The sequence below is a fragment of the Trachinotus anak genome, unplaced genomic scaffold, assembly GCF_046630095.1.
Source record: "Trachinotus anak isolate AG129_WGS33_773 ecotype Australia unplaced genomic scaffold, CSIRO_AGI_Tana_v1 ptg000008l, whole genome shotgun sequence".
In the NCBI taxonomy this organism is placed as follows: Eukaryota; Metazoa; Chordata; class Actinopteri; order Carangiformes; family Carangidae; genus Trachinotus; species Trachinotus anak.
Window position 1 is genome coordinate 9,829,996 of NW_027273859.1, and position 17,263 is coordinate 9,847,258.

Genomic DNA, 17,263 nt, shown 5'->3' on the forward strand with positions numbered 1-17,263 from the left:
GTGTATTTAATTGTTGTCTCAAATGTAATTCTTATTGCATTCATTTATTTATTTATTTATCATCTGCATAATTACTTTTAATAATTGTGCCTTGGTGTGTAATATATGTCTTTGGAGCTTGTTCTTTGTCGACATATCTATAAATAAAGTGCAGTGACTTAATGTATCTATTTACGCCTGTACACACTAGATAGTACCATTTCTTCCACCTTTATGTTTTATGTGGCTTATAAAGGGAAAATAATGTATGTAGCTATTTTTTTTTAAATGCCTTAATAATGTAATGCAGAAAAGCACGTTTACTGCTCTCTGTGTGTGTGTGTGTGTGTGTGTGTGTGTGTGTGTGTGTGTGGAGGAGTCACCAGTAGGGGGAGCACTGATCACAACTCCCGTTCAGATCGAAGTCTATTGAAGCCACGAAGAAGAATGGTGTGATTGAGGAAGTCGATATTTTACAGGAAGCCAGCGTAAGCTGCTTTTGTTTTGTTTTCTCTTTGTTTTGTACCAAATCGATGGTTGTTTTTCATCAGCGTAGGTAGCTAAATTAGTCACTATGTTGTAGTTTATCTAATTTTCGTCAATTAAGTATATTTTGTATGACAATCGGTGACATTTGGCATTAGCCGTGAGTTACCCTCAGATACCAACAACAGGGCTAACAGGCCTGAAGGCCATCTGTCTATTGTGTTTCCGTCAGTCAGATACTTAACCTGTTTTCATCAAGGACATAGTTGTAAGGTTTCACTTCGTTTAGAGACATTAGATACCACGGTGAACCAAGCGCCAGGGTCGCTGTCATCCGTTCATCGCCTCGGTAACGTTAGCTGTGCGGGCTAACTGGTCGTATTGTGGTTAGTCTGTCGACTGACCTCAGCGTCGGAGCGGTCAGTGCAGTCACATTATTTACAGTAAAGGGACAACAGCACTACAACAGAGAGATCAGGAGATTGGATGACCATGTACGCCCCACCGGGATCGACTGTTCCTGGAGGCCGGAGGAGGAGAGGAGGCACCTCCCTGCCCAAGCAGCCGGAGCGGAGTCTGGTGTCGGCTCTGCCCGGAGCTCTGTCCATCACAGCGTTGTGCACGGCTCTGGCGGAACCGGCCTGGCTTCGGGTTCATGGAGGCACCTGTCCTAGACCAGAGCTGGGGGTGGCAGATGTCTTGGGATATATTGATCCCAAGCTTCTGGACGGTAAGGATCAGCACAAGCTTGTTAAAACCTGCAGCAGAAATGAATCTGGTACAGCTCACTTGTAATGCTTTGTGATGTCCCTGTGTCCTCCAGATTACTGTGTGAACCCGCAGACCATCTTGCTGATGAGGGTGATTGCTGCTTTCTGTTTCCTGGGCATCCTGTGCAGCCTGACTGCTTTCCTCCTGGATGTGTTTGGACCCAAACACCCTGCGCTAAAGATCACACGCAGATATGCATTTGCACATATTCTCACAGGTATTAATCTGTCATTCTACAGTTCCTGTCTCTCATTTCTTTAAAGAGAAGACAATTTGTCATTTGTGACCACTTCATGTTGGTTTCTCTGTCTCCTCAGTGTTGCAGTGCGCCACAGTGATAGGCTTCTGCTACTGGGCCTCAGAACTCATCTTGTCACTACAGCAGCAACATAAAAAGTACCACGGCTCTCTCATATACGTCACTTTCGCCATCAGCTTTTACCTGGTGGCGGGTGCAGGTGGAGCCTCTATCCTTGCGACAGCCGCAAATCTCCTGCGCCACTACCCCACCGAGGAGGAGGAGCAGGCTTTAGAGCTGCTCTCGGAGATGGAGGACAGCAGTGAAACCTTTCCTGCTGATTATGACATTTCCAATCAGTTTCAGCCACCGCCTGCGTACACGCCCTAATACCACCAGACTGGCCTTGCTAACACACGCTTCTCTCTCAGCACGGCTATTGGCTTGATGAGCAAATCCCACTCTTTATCAAATGGATATCTTTGCAAATACTCTGTAATGACCACAGTGTGTGCACAGTTAGTGCACAGACTCCTTGACTGACAGTGCTTGGGTGCATGAAAGCTTTCTTTAGTGGTGGCAGAAATTAAGGGGATGATTCTTTCTTTCACCACTGAAGTTGTTCGTAATTTGCATGTAAATGGCTTTTAGGATTTGGTCCTTACATGTAAAGCAAACTCAACTGTGGAGAGTGCTCAACATGGCTCATCACAAGTAATTGATGAAACAGCCACAGTCTGATCAATGCCATTTAATGAAGCTGCGCTGTCGGCAGATTGTCAGCGGTTGTGTTGCTCTTCGTTGGACGTGGATGGAGCTTTGTTAAGCATCGATTTGATTTAATTTTTGATATGCTTGCCACGTGTATGATTTTACTTTACTGATACATCAAAAATGCAGAAGTACACTGAGAAGATTGTTTTAGACTTTTTCTTTTATTAAAAAAAAAAAAATCAAATGGACCTTATTTATTATTTAGTTGTCTGTGCTGTGTCTTATTTCCTTTCTTTTTCTTCTTCTTTCTAGACATCTGTTACTGGTTTAGTCTTATTTATTCACATCTGTACTTGAAATAACACTAGGAAATGTGAGACAGATCATTGTAGTGTTTTTTTCTTTTAAAAAGGATCATGGCATGTGTTGTGTGTTTTAAGAGAAATGGAGAAACATTTTTGTATGTTCACAATAAGGGTGACATTTAGTAACATAAATCTCACTGCATAAGTTGGTCATGTCATGTTTCCTGGATTTCATTTCAAACAGAAACCTTATTTGTACTTTGTGATTGCCATATGTGACAGTTTCTTATGTGTTTGCTGTGCATGAGGTCTTTCCTGTGCAAATTTTAAATCTCTTGGCAGGATCTTGTGGGAACATCCCACATAAGATGCCAGCTGAGGCTTAAAATTGTGATTGACGTGGTGATTCTAGTTGTTTGTATATTGTTCTGTTCCATACCATTTTCTGCATTTTGTTCCTCAAACTTGTTGCTATACTTTCATCACCAATGTGTAAATATTGATCGTTTATACATAAAAAAAAAAGTGGTCATAATAAAGTAAATGCCATACTTTGCCCCACGTTTGTCCTCTGTAGCTTGACACTGAACCTTGGGAACTTCTTCCACCAAGTGCAGCCTATAGGTTGGAGCTGTGCTTTTAATTTAACTGAATACTGACTTTGACGTTTCCGTCTGACCTGGGTTTACTGTCTAGACATTGTAGACGCAACTTGGCATTACAGTGAGTAAGAGCCTTACAACCTAATAGACTTTAAAGGGCATGCAGTATGCCTTGTGATGTATAAAGGCATTGTATATATAGTAAGAAGCATTTTCAAAAACTTCCTACAGATTCAGAGTGTTGTGTAAAAGTCATTATTATTTTTTTACTATTTTTATAAGTGAACTGCCCTAATACATAAAACTATATTTTTAAGATATTTTTTGCTTGGATTCTGAAGCTTTCTCCACTCAGATACATTACCAAGAATTAAAGTCTAAATGGGTCAAGATATTTCATGGGTTAAAGTACTACACATTTATCTTACTCTCCAAAGCTGATGTGTCACTCCGACACCAAATTACTTAAGTGAATCAGATGAATAAACAAGGTATTAATAGGATGGGTGTTCAGGAGGGGAATAGGTCAGTCAAGGCTTCTGAGAAAATAGAGCTTATGGGAAAACGTCACTTGGCTACACTCTAGTGGTATATATACAGACAGTCACAGCGGGATCAATACTACAACCGTCTAAAGTCTTTACAGGCTCAGTGGCAAACTGTTAAGTCATATTTTCCTTCTCAAACAGTGAGATTGAAGCTAAACCATGCTGGCAACCAGGACTTTGCTGTCCAAACAAACACTGGCTGTTCTCTCTCGCCAGCCTGCCTGCTTTGTTCACCACGGTGACTATGGCAACTGGGGAAATACCAATGTTGCAGTGGTAAGTGAAAGAAATCAACAAAACATCAGGCAAAAACGAGGTAGGCAAAATATCACTATGGGCATTATTGTGATTTGTGAATCACATTTGGTTTGTGAATCACGATGCATTCCAGGTTTTCTCAGGATGTGGCTGGTGGGATGGGACTGATGTCCATGAGGGAGTATAGTGAGTATGACTCAGGACAGGAATTTTGCATGAACATATCACCATGCACAGATGGTAACTCACAACTCTTGTCTTCAGCACCATGTACCACCTCAGCCGTAACGGTGCTCGCTTCCAGATGTTCTCTCCAAATCAACAGCAGATGCATGTGATGGACCACATGAGAAAGCAACCTGCCTCCGGCGAGAACCGGTAGGCTTGTTAGGAAACACTGATGGACGTGGGTCATAGAAGGGGCCAGTGACATATTGAACTTTATATGTGACTCACCTGGTTTGACTAATTCCACAAGGTAGTATTTATGATTATTTCTGGCCATTACACAGGAACATGATAACGGAGTCAGCTCGTTTCAGTCATGGTCAAGGAATGATGCAAATGCAAGACTTGTCTAAGCTGGATGTCAACAGCTTCGATGCTGTCATCTTTCCCGGAGGCCACGGCGTCACCAAGAATCTGTGAGGATTAATTAAATATGAAGTAGTCACTGTGACACTGTGTGGTGTAAAATAGAGTCAAATTGGATACAATATAAGCTGGCATGGTGACGATGGAGCACTAACAGTAGTGTATAACTCTCAACTCTTTAGATCCTCTTTTGTGAAGGATGGCAAAGACTGCAAACTCCATAATGATGTGGAAAGGGTGCTTAAAGATTTCCACCGTTCACGCAAGCCCATTGGGTATGTATCACTTTGTCACTCTTAATCTATCATCGCTGAAGGAGCAATACTGTAGTACTCCACTTATGTATGATCAATAGGTTCAAATAGTAGGGGAGCATTTATTTTTATTTGTTTATGTATTGTTATTTATTTATTTATTGTGGGCTACAGAGTGACTTAAAATGGACATTTTAAATTTGAACATGGAGCAAAATTGCAGACTGTCATTAACTAGTATCACACTTTAAATCAGATTACATTAGATTACATCAGATTAGATAAAAACCAGATTTAAACAATCCCTGTAATTGAATTGGGACGTTGGAGCAGCTGTAGAGAGGAAATGGTCAATCAATCAATATTGAGTTTTTATAGATGAAAAAATACAAAAGTGAATCAATATCAATATTTTGCATAAAGAATATTCTGGCTGTAAATATAATATAAATATAGATAAAAGAAGCTGCTATTATTCTTATTCTCATCAGCAGAATTTGCATTATAGTCTGACCTATAATGTAATAATGTAAACTTCATTTGGTTTCACCACCAGTAAAAATGATTCCAATGGTCGTGGCATATTCTTGTGAATAAATGTGTGAAGTAATTCAACATCCATGGACATGGACACATGGACATTTGCATTTGTATTTTATTATAGTAAAACTATATTAAATTAAATTTAAAACATTCACAAAATGGAAGGCAAATTTAAAATGTAATACAAATCTGCATTAAATAATTGAAATCAAAGTTTTCCTTAACTTACATCAGAAGGTTCAGAAATGGGCTCAATGAACTTCTTGAAAAATGACTTTCTCCTGCAAGAGGAGGCACCATTTAAGAGGCTATCTGGTGAAAGTCTCCACTTTGTCTTTCAGTGATCACAACAGACACGGTAGGAAGAGCAGGTGCAGTAAAATCAGGTTTTACTCTCTAAAGAGGATAGTATTAGGCTACAGCAGGCAACATGGAGGCAATGAGACCAGGCAAACTAATCCACAGGGTCAAAGCAGGCAAGACAGAATGAAGGCAACATACAGTATGTGATCGGACAGAGTGTGACTGATCCTTTGGCCACTACACTGGCACAGGGAGACCGCTGGGGCTATGAGGTGCAGCTGTGCAGACAGGCGACAGGGTCGGGGGAGGGGACGCCTGGTGGCCAGATGCAGAATGGCAACAGACGCAGCATCACAGGAATTAAAGAGTAGAGTTGGAAGATGAGGAGGAGGAGGAGGAAGGGGACAAAGCAGTTGTCACCATGACAACACAGGTTTATTTGACCTTGACTGTGCTATCATTTAAAAAAGGTTAATACCTGTGTAATCCTTTCCTATTACCATTTATGGCCATTTGATCCGAGATGAAAATACAATGGAAAAACTGATTGCGAATGATGGCACTTATCAAACATGTGCAAAGTGGACGTTGCTGTGCGATGTAGGAGTCAGAATTATCACTGGGCTTCACATGTTGCTGCAGCAGACAGATGCCTCACTGCTTTCAGATGCACCCACCTCCATTGTCCTGTTTTGACAGAGCTGTAATTGGTGTCTTGTTAAACCAATCTGTCGACAAAACAAGCAGCGTATAAATTTAGCATCGGACCATCTTCCTCAAAGTAATAATTTAGCCCATGGTGGCAGACTCTAACACTCGTCTGCAGCTCCTCCACAGCACAAACCCTCCAGCTGCAGCTCCTCTCATTATGTACGTCCTCAGATTTTATCAGTGTTTCACTACTGTTTGATTTAGGAGAATAAAAGACAAGATGTAAATCAATTGGATACACCCTTACCTAGGAATTGGCAGTTTTCTTTCTTTCTTTCTTTCTTTTTTTTTTGTGCAATTTATCAGAAAATAAAAACAATTTGCACTTGGATTGTGATCAGCTAGGTCAGCTGGCTTCAGATTGCTTACTTTGCTGTTTATGGAACTGGAGGAGCTAAATGTCAGATTTGGTTTGATGAGTTCAGTGACTCACTTTGCAACATCCAGCACTGAGGTATGTCGACTCCCAGAGCTTTCGAGGCAGGTATCACTGTGCAGATGTTCAGTGCTTGGGAAAGTGCTTCAGGCAGACATTTAAAACAGCTCTTCATGATCACAGACTGTACTTAAGCAGATCTTTGCATACACTGTCAACAGAAGTAACCAGAGTTTTTAAAATTTATAATAAAAAAAAATGCTCAGTGGCTCAGAAATTGCTCACTCTGACTCATTTCTTCTAAAGTAGGATATTTTTCATATGAGCAGCAGCTGAATGTAGCTTACTGTGTGTCTGCGTGCTGTGGTCATACATCTACTTGATGTGCATTAGCCTTATTAACTGTCTGTGGCCTATTTACTGTAAAATATATTGGAGAAATGTTAATGGAATAGAGAAACTAAACAGCTTTTACTCCCCATATTTGTGGAACCTGTAGATCTCTATTTGCCTGATATCATGTCCAGGTTTATAAATGTACCAGTCAAATATGACTCTCTTTTTCTATTGTCTCTATCATTCTTCATGTGCTAGACTTCTCACTGTGCTGCCTGCAAACCTTCCAGAGCTTGACAGAGCCCTGAAAGTCTGGGCAAATCTCATTTACAAGCATTTACAAGACTGAGTTATGCACTGAAAATCTTTTCTTTTTTTTTTTTTTATCTTACTTTGCACTCTTTCAGAGAAGACAGCACAGTGGGGAAAGCACAGGTATAAATAATGAAATAGTGAATTCCTTTTAGCTGCAATAGTTTCATGATCCTAGTTCAGTTGAACAAAACGGAGCCATTTTTTAAATGTTTTTAGAAAGACCTGTGCTTTTCCTACAATGAAATATGTTCTAACTTCAACAGCTATTTCAACTGCACAGCAAAACCTGTTTCTGTCAAGTATCCAGTGAAAATAACAGGAGAGAGAGAGAGTGATATCAGCGCGCTCCCACACAGGCCTGAGAGGAGGTCCAGTCACGTACAATAAGTGGAAACACCTGTGTGGGTGGACCATACTGTAGGCTCGCACATGGGGGCTTTAAATAACACACTGTTACATCAGATGTAGTCTAAGACTGCTGGTTAAAATGTGGAAAAGGGATTAAAGTTAATTAAGCTCCTGTTAGCATCAGCTCCGGTTTCATGTCAATGAAACACTAGTCAAGTTGCAGGGACAAACACCGACTTGAAGCACTCTGAATTCTGTATAATCCCACTAAAACTGCACAAAATGAGCATGTTTTCATTCTAACATGATTTTATTTATTGGCAAATGATAATAATAAACAGCTGACAGTCTGTAATTTTGCCTCATACACATCATTTGATCAGCAGTAGCAGTTTTATAAGTGCACTAAGTTCACTAACAAGGCTGAGCTTCACGCAGCAGTCCCAGCACTCTCTGCTGAGAGAGCTTTACTTTCTCAGGCTTTGACTCCCTCCTGTTTGATACTGGTAAGACAATTATTCTCGCACCCTGATCAGTCTCGCCTGTTAATTTCGACTTGATAAAATCCCTGCCTCACCTGTCTGCTCCTGTTTTTAGACTGGCCAGCATGGCTCCCATACTGGCCTGCCGTGTGCTTCCCAGCATCGAGGTGACCATGGGCTATGAGCGAGATGACAACACTCGCTGGGGGAACTGGCCTCACACGAACATGGTGCAGGCTGTAAAGAGCATGGGTGCACGCCACAACGTCCGCGAGCCATATATATCCTTTCAAAAATTCATATCTAATACATGTCTTACGTGACAAGATCTGCATAGATTTGTGTTCATGTTGTCATTATTTTTGCTCTGGAATAACTCCCGCTTTGACCTTGACCTTGTCTTGTACGAAGCCTATGTGGATGAGAAGAACAAAGTGGTCAGCACCCCTACCTTCATGTGGGAAACAGAGTATCACTATCACTATATTTTTGATGGCATTGGAAATATGGTCAAACATGTCATGCGTATGTCCACCAAGTAAGCTGAGACAATGAGCCGGAAAAAGCAATAGAGGAAGTTGGTGTTGATATACAACTTACATGTCTGTATTGTGATGAATTCTTACCTGAAACAATATAAATGTTTTAGTTAAAGAGCAGTTGGCTTGTCTTGTGTAATTGATGGTATTGGTTGATAGGGGTAAACATGCCACATGTGGGGGTGGGCCAAATGATCTGTATGAGTCCAGATAACACCAACAAGGAGCAGATCTGCACTTTCAGGTCACAATCTATTCACTTTGACCCATGTTTGGAACTGGAGACACATCTGTGTAACTGTCAACCAAAGCTGACCTTGTAAACCATAAGGTCAGAACCTTATAGTACATCAGTACATCAAACATGGGATGTACAAAGCAATTGGTTTTGTTTGGTCTCATTTGGACTAAACCTGTGAGGTTCTACACCATGTTTGAAATGCAGACTTACAGTTCACCCGATTTTTGATTATGTTTTCGGGTTGTCCATCCATCCCACTCCCGTGAAGGCGACATCTCAGTAACGCTTGAGTGAATTTCTTCAAATTTGGCACAAACATTTACTTGGACTCACAAAACACATTTTTGACCATAACTCATGAATTTATACACGAATTAGGACAAAATTAACTCAAATGTCTGTTAAGATAAATGAAGTGATTGCATTTTATATCCAAATGGTCAAAGGTCAACTTCAGTGTGACATCATAATGTTCCTCTGGCCATTATTCAATGCTGTAACTCAGGAAGGGGAGATTGTGATCATATTTCCTGCAACTTAGCTGGTTGACAGAGGCATACAACCACGAGATTGTAATTCTAATAAAACTCCATCAGAGCTATAAGATGTTAAATCTCTCACTTACATCCTTGAAATAAACAGTAATGTTATGGACAGTTTCTTGTAGTGTTGTGCAATGTTTCATCACACTTGTTGCATCTTGCAGTGAGACGGCTCACTTTTCTCCACTAGTCTCCACTAACTCAGTATCCACAGTATGTTGAAGAACAGGAAAATTTAAGGATGAAAATAACAACACGACTTTGTGGAGGGCGCTGTTGGTCTGTCAGTCAGTTGGCCCACTACATCAGTCCAGACTGAAATATCTCAACAACAGTTGGAGCAATTACCATGAAGTTAGACATTCATAGTCCCCAAGGGACGTATCCTACTGACTTTTACCCTACTACCACCATTTTTGTCATTTTGTGAAATGTCTCTGCAACTACTGGATGGATTGTCATAAAATTTGGCGCAGACATTCATGTTCCTTAAGACCAAGTTTACTCACTTTGATTGTCCGCTGACTTTTCATGTAGCGCCACCTTCAAGTAAAATCTTTTGAAAAACTAATGACATACCATCAGCCTCAGCTGTACTTTCTTGTTTAATACTAATTAGAAAACGTTAGAATACTCCACTTATTGTGAACATTGTACCTAGTAAACATTAGCATATTAGCATTGGCACTGTGAGCATGCTCATGTCAGCATTTAGCTCAGAGCAATGCTGTATTTAAGGCCAGCCTCACAGAGCTGCTCGTAGATTCTTAGTTTCTTAGTTTAAGGACTTTTTACAGTATTGATTTCAAAGAAGAAAATTTAAGAACTGGTGCACAAAAAAGGCAAAAAAAAGGCCTTTTAAGCCTACTTGTTTATGTGGCTAACAAAATATGTGATTTGTGATATGTACACTCAATATGGATAATCTAGTTTCACTGGCGAGGACCACAAAAATGATGGTGAAAAGTTTAATGATATGAGAGAAGTATCTCAGGTGTTGTGTCAACCAATGTTAGAGGCCAGAGGCAGGAGGTCGAGTACGCACAGCTTTTAATAAGAGAAGAAGAAAAGAGGGATACGTATGTGAATGAGTGTGAATAGGAATGAGCAAAGGGAGGGATGAGACAAGAGGGAAAAGGAAGACAAAAGGAAAGGATGGGTTAACCAGATGTAAGTCAGCTTTAAAGACAATCACAGTGAGGCTGCTCTGGACATGAACTAGTTGACATGATCAAGTTAAAGAGCAAATGTGTTATTTTTCACATGCTGTGTTCCTAAAAGCACCAGAAAAAATAACCCTCTCTCTGTCTGGTACAATAAGAATAAAACAATTTTTTATTACAAACATATAAAAATGACAAAAACAACCAGGTGGCAAGATATAAAAATTTCCAGTTTGTACAAAACTTCCAAACTCATCATCAGAAATACAAACTCACTCCATATGAAGATTTTCATCTGGGTTGTAATTAAATCTAAAACAAATGTTTAATCTTTCCAAAGTGTAGCTACAAGGATATTCTTTAAATATGTTTGTCAGGTGACATACAAAAAACAGCTTTTGTCACTTTTCCAGTAAAAACAAAACAAAAAACAAACAAAAAAAAAGGTTAATGGGCACAAAATTCATAACAACAGACTTGTAATTCAAACACAGAATCATAAGTCAATGAAATATTCACAGTGTTGCCCTCACATTTGTGATGTGAATTGTAAACATTGTTGCATATCATAACTCACCTCAGTAAATATACAGAAATATTTATCACGTGAGCAAAACTTATGTAAAAAAAAATGTTCAATCATTTTTAATCCTCTGATCAGTTTTGTCTAATGAACTTGTCAGCTCAACCCTTCCAGTGTCAATTAACTAATGTTCTCCCAACAAAATATATAAGGCAAAAATTATTTCCCTGTGTTTTACAGTATTTCTTATCTAATTACAGAGGCAATGTTTGACAGATTCAGGTGGAGTAAAGTAGCATTTTCTCATCTGATGAAATGATGAAGAGGAATATACAATACAGTGGGCTCCATTCACATTAAGGTACATATAAACATGTGTACATTTTGAACAGATACTAGGAGATTATGTGAAGTGATTTGAATAAAGTCTCAACAGGGGAATGTTACTGTAGCAGATAATACCTATGAAACATGAAATGATTTCAGGGAACCAATAGGCAAATAAACAAATTCTTCTTTTAAATACAGAAAATTATTGTTTGCAGTGACAGTGTGAAAGTTAGGGAGCATGAACTGATAAGAGCTTTTGTTTTGTACAATTGTCAGAGTTGCCTTATCATGTGATCTTTAAGTACTATCAGTTCAGTACTTTTTGTCACACTCAGAGTGATAAGGTGGTGAAAATGCTGCGAGTATTATTTCATTGGAAACACAGATGACATTTCCACAAACAGATGTTATCTTGGACACAGACCTACATCATTGTCATTAGCATCCCTTTATTATTAAAGGGAAGTCTTCGATGCAATAGACATGAACTTGAAATACAGCCTTCATTATGTAAAATGCAGCATGCTGCTGCTTTTATAAAGCAGGTCTTCCTCAACTCTCAACAGTAAACCTGTCTTAGTCAAGGATAAGCTTTTCATTTCTCAAAGGGGCCCCACGTACCTGATTGTCATGGTTTGAAAACAAAATCCTCAAATGTAGTTCAACAAGCTTCTTAGAAAAATAAATAATCCCTTCTCAGCTTCATTATGCAAAGCACAGTGGAATGAATATGTCATTTGATAACAACTGAGGAGTTGCAGTCTCTTTAAAATGCTTAACTTTAGTCTGCCGTAACAGAAGATAAAAACTATAAACAAGTTCTTTCACATAACAAAGCTCCAGTGAGGTGTGACAGTGTCCAGGACCACAGTGCTGTCGTCTGTTCATCAAAACTGCTATTTGGTGTCTGTATTAGATATATCTGTGAAAGACAGACAGAGAGCAGTGCAGAGTTAGAGAACAGTCCCTAAAAGGACATGGTTAAACCATGTTAACTATAAATTAAGCAGCATAGGTTTTAGCATGCACAAATTCACTGCACATGGATGATACAGTATCAGGCAAAAAAAAGGTGCAGGCAGATGAGCAGTGACAGGTGGAAAATAAGGAAAGAGGTGAGAGGGCAGGCACAACAACGGACCGAGTTAAGCTGCTAGAGCAGAGCGGAGCTGGAGTCAGAGTCTGAATCGTGGCCAGGAGTGAGACATGGCTCACGGGAACAGATGGATTCCTGAGCCCGCCGGTGCTCTTGGTACTCCTGGCGGAGAGCGTTGAAGCGCGCCTCACTTAGGGAGCGGCTGAACTGGCAGCGAGGTGGGTTGGAAACTGGCGGGCTGACTGAGGGAGATGGGCCTAGGGAGGGCATCAGGGAGAGGAAATGCATGGATGGGCACGTCATGGGACAAGCTCACAATAATCACAGCACAAGGGCAGAGGAGGATGAACACATGCAGCACCATCACATCAAGCATTACACTCACAACGATGCATGCAAGATTCAAAACATCACACACATGAGAATGTAAAAGAAAAAAAAAAAAACCCTCACCTTTCTGTTGCTGGTCCTGGAGGCCACCAGCTTGATCATATCTGAGCTCCCCCCTTCCTCTCCGGAAGCCCATTTGTGATTGATCAAACCTCATGGCGTCCAGGACCTCCGAGTCCACACAGGCATCCGCAGAGTCCCACTCATAACTCTCATCTACTGATGTGTTCCTTCTAATGAGATACACAAAGCAAATGGTCATATAACAGTTATCACAAGGAAGAAACAAAACCAACTAATGTTATTTTGGCAACATAAATAAATCCCTCTGCCATGAAGACACTCCAGTGTGTTGGTTGTTATTGTCCAGATGTGGTGGTGTTTCACCTTTTCGCTCTCCTCTCAGGCAGCTCCATCTCAGCTCTGTGCCGCTCGCTCTCCTCTGTGGTTTCGGGGGAGCTGAGTAGTGTGGGAGTGATGGACAGGGAGTGTCGAAAGAGACCAGCGCTACCCCTACCACTGCTCTGACTGGCATAACTGGCCCTCCCTCCCTCCCTGATCTCTCTGACCTCCCGGATCTCAGTCTCCCCTCCCCTCCCCATCATCCTGTCTGGCTGTCTGTAACTATCTCCCTCCCTAGGTGGGAAGGGGGCATAATAAGGGGAGGGCCAGCTGATGCCCCTGGGCAGGTAGGACCTTGGAGGGCCCCTCCTGGGGTCCATGGGTCTCATGCTGTCCCCTCTGGAACCTGGCCAGTGTTGGTACTGGGGCACAGGGATGGAGGAGGGCATGGGGATATATTTATGCTGAGTAGATCTCAGAGTTTCTTGGTAAGAGGGAGACCACCTGGACGACTCTGGGAAAACAGTGGCTTGTCGACGTGGATCAGAGGGTTCCAGCATCGGGGAGACAGAGGTTTGTCTGGGTGGGTACATGGAAGGAGTGAGGTAGGAAGGACTAGCTAAAGATCTTTGTGCGTGATGAGGCCTCTCTAAACTCCCCATGCTGGGGCGTCTGAATGGGACGTACTCCCTCCACGAGGGGCCTGGCCTGGGATGGGCAGATGGAGTGCGGCCCAAACTGTACGACTTCAGCCTGCCATCTGGGTTTGGGAACTCGTCCCAGTAACACCTCTCAGAAATATATGTCCTTGGGCTCTCAAAGTGCTCCCACCTCTGTGAGCCTAAACTGATGGATTTCTTTAGGAAAGGACGAGGCTGCCCCATGCCAGAGAGTGTTCTACAAGGGCCTATACTTAAGGATTTCTTTAGAAAGGGCACAGGGGCTTGACATATCCGGGACGCAATGTTATTAGTCCTGCTACCCTGAAAAGCTTGTCTTTGAGGTTGCTCTGACAAAGACTCACTACCGTCTACAAAACTTTGGGAGTGTTTTGACACTATATCTGCCATGCCTTTAGCTGCACTGAACAAGGTGTGAGCTGACCTGGATACAAGTCTGGATCCAGGTCTGTCTGTGCTTTTATTCCCCAATCGAATTTGTGTTTTCTCATTATAGAGCTGCTTGCATGTTTTCTCTGGACCTGGTGATGATGATCTTAGCTCATCTGGAAATCTTACTCTAAGTGAAGAATCTCTAGCTTCCACATGGAGGGAGCGTTTATAGCCTTGTCTTCTACTAGCATCAAAGCTGGACTCTGCAGCACCCACAGAATGAGTTTGTTCGGAGCAAACCTCCTTTTTGTTTGAGTCCATTTCCTGGTTTTCTTGAACATGAACCTCCCAGTTTTTAGGAACTACATCAGGCTTAGCCACCAGAGATTTATCTTGCGTTAGTTCTGAACTTTGCCCAGCAGTGTCTGTGACTTCAGCTTCTTCCACAGGCTCATCCACGCTCATTTCAATGAAACCTGGAAGACTCAAGTACTCCAGAATTGCACTTGTCTGCAGTGGGGACATTTTAGGAGATGAGGCTGCAGGCTTAGCCTTAAAAGACTCTGACATTCTGGGCACAGAAAATTGGGACTGGTCACTCTCGACCTCCTCTACAAGAGTCAGTGTTGAAATAGGGCTGGGACTATCAGAGAAAAGACATTTGTCACTCCTCCTGGAGCGTGTTCGGACACCCTCTCTTTCTAAATCAGAGTAAAACCCTGAACTCCGGCGGTCATACTGACCCTGAGTCTCTCTGTCTTTGGCCTTTGCCCCTACGTCATGATGTTCGTAGGGTAAGGTAGAATAACTTGAGGGACTGGGATCCCTTGTGGCTGTGTAGTTTGCAGTTCTCCCAGGCTCATTATATGATGCAGAAGCTGAACTTTGAGGCCTCTCACAGTCGATTGATGGACTTCTGGCAGCTGAATCCCAGGGCTGAGTGCTTGCATAAGCATATGAATGTCTGGACCTTGAAGCAACACCTCTGTCCTGTGTCATTCCCCGTAAGCCCTGCTCAGTTACAGACTTCCTGCATATATCTGGCTCTCTCTGAGGACTCAATGACCTGGCTCTGTCTGGTGTTTCGAAACACAGCGCAGGTGAGCTTTTTGAGGTGACGTCAGGAGAGAGCATGGGGAGGGAGGTGTTCTGGGTGACCGGAGACCGTGATGAATTAACTGCAAGCGAGTCCTCTGAGGTTTCCCTGCATGTGCGGGGATGCTGTGACCTGGGCGATGTAGTCTCCTGGGGGGTCTGTACAGGAATGAGGCTAGTGACAGAGGTAACAGGGCTAATGTCCCACTGTATGCGAGACGTAGGGAGTCGGTCCATGGGACTGCTGGTGTTCCCAAAATAGCACGCCCTCCGATAATCAGATACCCGACTTGTCTGGCCTGAAGTCCTGTGTTTTTGTCTGATAGTAACATCTTGTGGCTTCCATATGGGCTCTTCCTCTGACTTGGGTGCATCCCTTTGAGGTTTCTCTGGTATTTTAGACTGTCGCTCATCTCTCCCACGACCACGGCTTCTTTGATTGGCTGTATAGCTTTCTAACTCCCTCTCAATTTCCTCCCTCTCTTTTGCAAGTTGGACACATTTGTTAATGCTATCCTTCTCTAGCTCACTGTCAAGTTGTGAGACCAGGGTGCTGTTATTAGTCAGCTGACTTTCCATAGGCTGGTAGCCTGAAAGGTGAGGTCTGTCTTTATCTCTCTCCAGAAGCTTTGTTCTCCTGCCCAAACTTCTTCTGAGAGAATCACTCGGTTTTTTCTCACTGTTGTCTGAATAGAAGCTGGCTCTTTCCAGTAGTGCTTCTGAGCCTTGTTCATCGTCAGAGTAAAAGCAGCCATGACGGGAGAAGTTTCTGGCCATGGCCCGTACCCTACCAGGAGAGGAAGGTGGCCTGCTCAGCTCTGGGATGTCCACAGTGAGAGGAGAATCCTTCCTCTCGTCCCTCTCTGAGCTCAAGATGCTTGACTTTGGAGAGTCCCTGAATGACGTGTGGTTGCTCCCTGATCCACTTGCCCCACCATTACTTTGCAGGACATCCTTCTTTAAGTTTTTCTTATTGGAGGGACTGGAACCATCTGACAGTGGCTGGACAATGAAGCGTCCATCTGGCCCTCTGGAAATGGACTCCAGAGCAGTTGGTGAGGGAGCCTGAGACCCCAGGTGGCTCTCAAAGAGTGTGTAATGAGGTGGTGGAGACGAGTTGGACAAGAGTTGTTTCCTCTGGTCGTGGTATTCCCCACGGCTGCCTTTATCAAAGGAGGACCGATCTGACTGTGAGGAGGAGGTGTTGGGGAAGAAGGGAAGTGGTGGACACAGCTTCAGCTTTAAAACACTGTCTGGGCTGCGAGGAGGTGAGCGAGCTCTGAAAAAGATGAAGAAAGAAGAAAAATTACTTTTAACAATTTACAGTACTTTAGATTCTAACAAAAAATGATTACATACATCAAGGACAGCACAGATTGTAATGACATGTTTGTAAAGCAGCTTCATTTCATTACTGGTATGTACTCAAAATGTCATCAACACATCAGATCATGTAAATCATCATTTACTAGCTTGTTAGCCGCTTTCACTGTTTCACCCCAGTCTTCTGATGGCTATAATAACGATGCATTAATAAAAAAAACATTCAAGCTTTTTTTAAACAGAGCCACAAATACAGTGAGTAATAAATACTGTACATGAACTATTAAAATCACAACATATATGAAGAAATAGAGGTGTTGAAAATAAATATTGGTAAGCACACTTACTCTGGAGATGAGTTCTTCTGGAAGGCAGATGGCAGATCTAAGAAAAAAGAAGAAATTATTAAAATATCATACAATGGCACGGTTGAAATTATCCAATCATGACAAAGTGTGTTTAAT

At 42.1% G+C, this 17,263-nt stretch overlaps 3 protein-coding genes across 6 annotated transcripts in view; 2 read left to right on the forward strand and 1 right to left on the reverse strand.

The window, feature by feature from the left end:
* The first annotated feature begins 410 nt into the window (after positions 1 to 410).
* Positions 411 to 3,044, forward strand: tmem127 (transmembrane protein 127). The gene is made up of 3 exons (XM_071482460.1): positions 411 to 1,195; positions 1,289 to 1,453; positions 1,554 to 3,044. The coding sequence occupies exons 1-3, from the start codon at positions 952 to 954 to the stop codon at positions 1,862 to 1,864; spliced, it is 720 nt and encodes a 239-aa protein (XP_071338561.1). The 5' UTR covers positions 411 to 951; the 3' UTR covers positions 1,865 to 3,044.
* A 654-nt stretch (positions 3,045 to 3,698) lies between these two features.
* gatd3l (glutamine amidotransferase class 1 domain containing 3, like) lies at positions 3,699 to 9,602 on the forward strand. The gene is made up of 7 exons (XM_071482459.1): positions 3,699 to 3,919; positions 4,035 to 4,087; positions 4,166 to 4,279; positions 4,414 to 4,545; positions 4,678 to 4,770; positions 8,279 to 8,444; positions 8,571 to 9,602. The coding sequence occupies exons 1-7, from the start codon at positions 3,803 to 3,805 to the stop codon at positions 8,703 to 8,705; spliced, it is 810 nt and encodes a 269-aa protein (XP_071338560.1). The 5' UTR covers positions 3,699 to 3,802; the 3' UTR covers positions 8,706 to 9,602.
* Positions 9,603 to 10,797: 1,195 nt separating this feature from the next.
* The window catches only part of igsf9b (immunoglobulin superfamily, member 9b), a 29,517-nt gene continuing 23,051 nt past the window's right edge, over positions 10,798 to 17,263 (reverse strand). For 3 of the 4 annotated variants that reach the window (XM_071482461.1, XM_071482463.1, XM_071482462.1), the window contains 5 exons: positions 17,147 to 17,183; positions 13,375 to 16,755; positions 13,051 to 13,220; positions 12,643 to 12,854; positions 10,798 to 12,423 (listed from right to left, as the gene is read on the reverse strand). In XM_071482461.1, the coding sequence (XP_071338562.1) occupies positions 12,655 to 12,854; positions 13,051 to 13,220; positions 13,375 to 16,755; positions 17,147 to 17,183 (3,788 nt within the window). In that variant the 3' untranslated portion in view covers positions 10,798 to 12,423; positions 12,643 to 12,654. The remainder of the gene's footprint in view (positions 12,424 to 12,642; positions 12,855 to 13,050; positions 13,221 to 13,374; positions 16,756 to 17,146; positions 17,184 to 17,263) is intronic. The other variant, XM_071482464.1, reaches the window with a different exon arrangement.

Excerpts from the sequence above, each read along its gene's own strand:
- gatd3l (XM_071482459.1), top strand. The coding sequence starts at position 3,803 with ATGCTGGCAACCAGGACTTTGCTGTCCAAACAAACACTGGCTGTTCTC. Across the intron at positions 4,280-4,413 it reads CCTGCCTCCGGCGAGAACCG|GAACATGATAACGGAGTCAG; the intron begins GTAGGCTTGTTA and ends GCCATTACACAG. Across the intron at positions 8,445-8,570 it reads ACAACGTCCGCGAGCCATAT|GAAGCCTATGTGGATGAGAA; the intron begins ATATCCTTTCAA and ends CTTGTCTTGTAC.
- tmem127 (XM_071482460.1), top strand. The coding sequence starts at position 952 with ATGACCATGTACGCCCCACCGGGATCGACTGTTCCTGGAGGCCGGAGG. Across the intron at positions 1,196-1,288 it reads TGATCCCAAGCTTCTGGACG|ATTACTGTGTGAACCCGCAG; the intron begins GTAAGGATCAGC and ends TGTGTCCTCCAG. Across the intron at positions 1,454-1,553 it reads ATTTGCACATATTCTCACAG|TGTTGCAGTGCGCCACAGTG; the intron begins GTATTAATCTGT and ends CTGTCTCCTCAG.